Raw genomic sequence first — 6,241 nt, forward strand, 5'->3', positions numbered from 1 at the left:
GACCCACATGCACATTATGACAGACAGTAAGTAGTACACTACAGGTGTAGGGCTTTATAATGCTCTAGAATTGGTCATTAATAGGTGGGACTGCAGTGATCGGAGAAGAAAGCTCTGAAAAAAGAGAAAACTGGAATGTGAAAACAATGCTTTGTCAAACTGGACCTCATTAAATTTGAATTAAATACTTCTGTAATAATCTAGACGAGGCAGTAATGTTTATATTTGCAAGAAAAAAACGTATAAACTTATAAAAAAGATGGGTGAATTGAATATAGTAATAGGACGGTGTAGAAACAGCTGATTTTCTGCTAAGAAATAAAATATCAAAGTAGATGTAAATCAGGGCTGCAATGATTAGTCAACAGGGTTAATTACACAAACGTGTTCACTCCAGATTAAATTGTTCATTTTTAAATGCACAATTAATTTTTAAATGGGGACAGAAATGCTGCATGGGAGGGGTAATGGGCTGCTTACTTACCAAAAGTGACCAAACGTAACAGGAGCCACACCCACAGGAAGTAGGATGAAGTGGGGTAGGCAGCAGTAATTGTTGTAAAATCGTAAAAACAATAGCCAGATTAGTGAACTACCAAAATAATCATTAGTTTCATTTAACTCACTTTATACAAGAGCTTTAGAGCTCATCTCCACATAGATCTCTCATTACTGTCTCTCTCAGGTCTTTCGGCTGCCGGAGGAATTGCTCTGTTTCAGTAATTGTTCTCCAGGTGAGAAACACTTCCTCAGTCGCCTGCGTTCAGGTTAATTATCTCACCTTTAACTGGACTTTTTCTGTGGACCAAGCCTTTACAGAGCACGCTGGCGTATTTTACTGGCTTGAATGTTTTTGATACAAAATTCTTAGTGCTTACGTAAGTTTTACCAGGCATATGAATCCTGTTTTCCTGAGTGACTTGGCAGAAAATCACACCTGTGAAACTGAGGAGAGGAACCGAGGGTCCTTGATAACAGTGCAGATCTTACCCCTGATTTAACCTGGAAATGCTGGGTGGCAGAGATGGAAAAATCACTGTTCCGTTAAGACGAAGATCTGATTCATCACACTGGCTTCCCCCGGCCCCGGAGACCCAGCAGAGCTGATTAAGAGACTTTAATTAATTTGGTTTCATTAGCACAGCGCTAATGTGGTGCTGCAGACAGGCAGAATCAGCCTGGTCTGTATGCTTCTCTAATGAAGCAGTTTCAGATGTTAGGGCTGAGATGTTGGAAGCAGAATTTCCTGTTGATCTGATTGAAGGAAATGTAGAAGTAAAAAGTGTAAAAAATAAAAAAATAAATAAGGTTAAAGTGGCCTAAATCTGTTCTTTACGTTATGTGTTAAAATGTGTGTGGCAGTGTGAAAAGAAAAAACACTTAATTTGATATTTCCAATGTGGAAAATCGCGGCTGCAGCTTCAAATGAAATTAAAAGAAAAACGCAAAACATTTTGCAGTGAACTCACTCAAAGCTCCTGAGAGAAGTTTTTAGGCAAGGATTAAAGCGAAACTTCGTTGTCTGTCCTGCCGGCTTTAGAACTTTAAACTTACAGCTGAAAGTGTTGAAAGTGTGTTTATATATTAACATTTAACATTTTTATTAATACTGTTACTTTACTACTTTACTATTATACTATTATCTATTTTTTATGTAATACATTGGAGGCAACAAAGTTATTGGTTAGGAGAACATAAAGCCATGGGTCAGGGTGTTTCCACACCTGGCTTGTTAGGTCCTGACATTTGGACTCGAGTTTCAGGTTACTTAGCTCACCTGCTGACCGGAGTTTTCTTTTAACCAAACCTTTACTGAGGAAACTCCAACACCGGATAGGGAGGGGGTATTTTACTGTCTGGACCGTGTTGGGCTTTTATTTCTGCTCCTTCGAAATCTCCCCCAAGTCAGAGATTGGTCTGTGTGTCTGTGATTTTGGCAAAAAGACTGAATTTTGCACAACACATGAAACAGCAACTGGCCAAACTGATAGCATTCTACAAGCCAATCAGTGTAAAGTATAGGGAGACTCCACCTACATAGGTAATAGCACCAGGGTGTAGTAATGTTTTTTTAGTGCGCTCAGCCACTAAACTGCAGTGTGAAACCAAAGCTAACCATACTAAATTTACACTGTGTAACAAACACACAAACACCTGAAGCAGACTGTGAACAACACCCTCAGTCTGCACAGAGAATGCTGTCTGAATGTTTTGCATTGCTGCTTTTTTGTTCCTGACAGTCTGTTTATGTTTCAGCTCTTTGGGGCCGTATGCTGGTTTGCTAAAGTCCATCCAGACAGTCATCCATCGGGAAGGTTTTGATGGTTCTGGTTCAGAGGTGGGTCTCTCTGCAAATTGAACATCAGAACCTTTCAGACACTCTTGGACTCTGGGTATTCACTGTTTTCCTTAAATTACATTAAATGTTTACTAGGGGTGGGAATCGTTTACTATCTCACGATTCGATTCGATTCCGATTTTGGGGGCCACGATTCGATTCAAAATCGATTTTTGGTTCAAAACGATTTGAATTATAAAAATTTCTGCTTCTGGCTTATGAATCTTATTGAAAAAAAACCCTCCATAATATACACTGGTCCTGGAGCAGGTAATGTGTTACAAAAACAATAAAATGTGCAGGAATGTGGGTCCTCAGTGACAGAGGAATCACTGGGATATCACAATGACGTTAATGAACAATAAATAAATAATAAATAACACTGCTTTATTACCAGGCTACTAGCGGTGGTGTGTAGGTGACGCTGCTGGGCTGATGTGATGATAGCAGTGGAGCGCTAAAGTTCAGGAGCAGCTGCTGATTAACTAGTTAATTTAAGGTCGTTGTATTTCTTCAGAAAGGGGGCAGGAGGTGGAGAAATTAATTCATATGGTCCATTCCTTAATTCCTCTGTGATGAGGAGCTGAAATTAGCTCTGATTAGCTTATTGTATTTTTCCGTTCCGCCTTAAATGCTGCAGCCCGCTGCCACCTGTAGCGTTATTTAAGGTGGAACTGGAAAGTTAGCTAGTTAGCTAGCTAACAGTTACTGAAACTAACTACTAGCGATCTTTTTTATGCTTGTTATGAAGCATTCTGCCATAAAACATTGAAACTACACGTTAATCTAATGTAATATAGTGCTTGTTCTGCCATCTTACCGGTGATTCTCAAACACCTACGCTCTGTGTGTGTCTGGAAGATCTCCGTTTGAAAGGACAAGCGCTATCCCCAGGGTTGCCAGGTCCAACAAAAATACCCAGCCCAAAATCAGTCTAAAACCCGCCCCTCAGAATCGATTTTGGGACATTTTAAATCGATTCTGAATCGTAGTAAATGAGAATCAAGATTCTTATGTGAATCGATTTTTTGGCACACCTCTAATGTTTACCATATTTTTAGCACTATAAAGACGCACCGGATTATAAGGCACACTATCAGTAATTGTCTTTTTTCTGGTCTATTTTCATAAATAAGGCGCACTGGATTATAGGGCACATTAGCCCATTACTAGTAAGGAACAGGGGTGTCGCCATGTTTTCCTTCTAATTCAGCAGGTCAGCTAATGCCACAGCTAAGGCTAATGCTACTCCAGCAGTGCTAGCCGGGGTTAGCAGCAGGCTACAGGCAGATAATCCTCTCCTCTGAACGGAGAAAGAGTATTAGCGTGGTTAGTGGCTAATGCTAATACTACTCTAACCTCGGTGCTGCAGAACTAAACTGAATTTCTGCACTTCAGCAGAGTGACTTTACTGTTCCTAACAACCTGACTGGTAGAATTGATTTAGTGTGTCTGATTATCTCTTACATAGACATTAACCCCCCCACCCCCAGGCTATAGCTTTTTGATAAACAGACTAAGATGCTGAGCTATATAGCTGCTGTCTATTAGCTCGTTCTGAGGAACCCACACGCCTTTGTGTCACTTTGGGAATTCTGCTGTTTGTTTTTAATCATTTTATATCTTTGCCTCGAGTTTTTGGGCTGAATTGTATCTAAACTAGCTCTGCACTCACACACACTTTTTCAGCCAGTTCCTAAGACTGAGGAACCCCCTGTTTCATGTTATCAGAATTCAGCACACACAGCTGGAGTTCATCTGTAAACAGCGAGGGTCAGCAGGTCATATAAACAGAAACTTTAAACAGTACTAATCAGTGCTTATCAGTACTAATTCCACAAAAGCCCAGCCCATGATGCTGCCAACACCATGCTTAACAGTTTATACAGTGTTCATGAAGATGAGTGCCTCACCTTAAACCTGAATTGCTATGAGCTTCATACCTGTTATGAGTGTATTTAAAGTTCCAACTCTGACTTTAATAGTACACAACTGCGCATCCAGTATGTTTCTGCCTTATATATTTATATACAGTACCAGTCAAAAGTTTGGACACACCTTTCATTTTTTTAAAATAACTCTGATGAGCTTATCCTGTGCAACAGTGATAAACCTTGCTATTCCTTTCCTGGAGCGCTCCTGATGAGAGCCAGTTTCATTATAATGTTTTTGATGGTCTTTAAGACTGCACCTGAGAATAATTTTCTTCTTTACTTATTTAAGTTGATATTGCCATTAAATGGATGCTCTCAACACACATTAAGAGGCAAGAAATTCAGGTAATTAACTCTTGATGAGTTCAGCACAGCTGTTAACTGAAAGCCTGAAATTCAGGTGACTCTACCTCATAAAACTGACTGAGAAAATCCAGCAGAGATGTGCAAAACTTTAATTTAAGCAAGAAGAGCTACTTCTAAGAATCTAAAATATAAAGCATATTCAGGTTTAACACTTTTTTGTTTACTAAATAATTCCATATATTTTTCTATTAATGCAGAACATTTTAAGAATAATGAAAAAACACTAACTTTAAAGTGTGTCCAACTTTTGACTGATTATATTCCAGAACATCTCTGAGCTACAGCCTTTAATGTTCCCTAGTGTAGATATATTCACTATGTATTATAATTTAAATAGGTGTATTTTAACCATGGGTTTTAGATTTGTATAATATTTATTTCTACATAATCAAAAAATGTAAGTGAGACTTATTGATTTGATATTGATCTGCAGTGTTTTACACCTATAAAATAAAAAACCCTTATTCATTATCAACATTTAAAATGTATAACTTAAGTATTATTAATTATTATTATTAATACTACTGCTAATAATAATAATAATAAGAAGAAGAAGAAGAAGAAGAAGAAGAAGAAGAATTTAATATATATATATATATATATATATATATATATATATATATATATATATATATATATATATATATATATATATGTTTTTCATTTCAGGGGAAAGTGCGGAATGTGTTACGGTTGGGTCTTCACTCTTTAGGCTCCGCCCTCTGGGGAGATGATGTGTGCTTTAGTGAAAGTCCCGCCAGTGGCCACGCCCTCACCACGTTCTTATATGCCCTCCGGGCCCTGCTGCGCTCCTCCCTCTCGGTTGCTATGGTGACTGTACCTGCTCACCTTATACAGGTAAGTGTTCTTCTTGAGGAGAAAATAAATAAACCCTCACTTTACACCTATTTATTCACCAATTGACATATTAGAATGTGAATAAGTAAGATTCATTTTACCAATATTGATATAAGTGTTGGTATGATGCTACCAGACACAGCAGCCAGTGTGCACAGGGTAGAAGTGGTTAAAATCAATTTTAACAGCTGGCATTGACAAGTTTGCAATGCATCAGCCATGTGTCTCTCTCTCTCTCTTCCTGTGTAGAATAAGGCAGTATTGGGTCGTGTGGTGAAGCTGAGTGATGCAGCCGTTGCTCTGGAGTCGTTTAGCAGCTCAGAGAGACAAACCAACCCACTCTACAGTGATTACCATGGTCAGAAAACACACACACACACATGCAAACTGTGGTGGGTTGCTGTGTGTTCAGTTTATAATATTATATATTTAAAAACTGCAAATATAAAAGTACATTGTTCATCATTTTCTGCCTCCTTCCCCTGCTTCATATACTCCTCGTTTTAATTTCCCTCTTCCTACTCTCACTTCCATGTCTTTTTTCCCCCACACTATCTTCTATTTCCTCCCACTCCTCCTTCCCTTTCCTCCTCTTTCTTCTGTTCCTCATGCGTCTCCTTCCACCTTCCATTTTCTTACCCTCCTTCTTACTTTTCTTTCTTCTCCTCCACTCATCCTTCCATTCCCTCCTCCTCCTACTCCTAATTTCCATTTCCTACTCTAACTCCTACAACTTCTCCTTCCA

The 6,241-nt window shown here is 38.7% G+C and overlaps 1 protein-coding gene across 1 annotated transcript in view; it reads left to right on the forward strand.

Annotated features, from left to right (window-relative positions):
- elp4 (elongator acetyltransferase complex subunit 4) overlaps positions 1-6,241 on the forward strand; it is a 34,685-nt gene that overhangs the window by 13,059 nt on the left and 15,385 nt on the right. Inside the window, exons 6-8 of the mRNA XM_022669473.2 lie at positions 2,257-2,338; positions 5,308-5,496; positions 5,746-5,854. Of these exons, the coding sequence (XP_022525194.2) occupies positions 2,257-2,338; positions 5,308-5,496; positions 5,746-5,854 (380 nt within the window). The remainder of the gene's footprint in view (positions 1-2,256; positions 2,339-5,307; positions 5,497-5,745; positions 5,855-6,241) is intronic.

Source organism: Astyanax mexicanus, chromosome 16 (genome assembly GCF_023375975.1).
Source record: "Astyanax mexicanus isolate ESR-SI-001 chromosome 16, AstMex3_surface, whole genome shotgun sequence".
Taxonomy (NCBI): Eukaryota; Metazoa; Chordata; class Actinopteri; order Characiformes; family Acestrorhamphidae; genus Astyanax; species Astyanax mexicanus.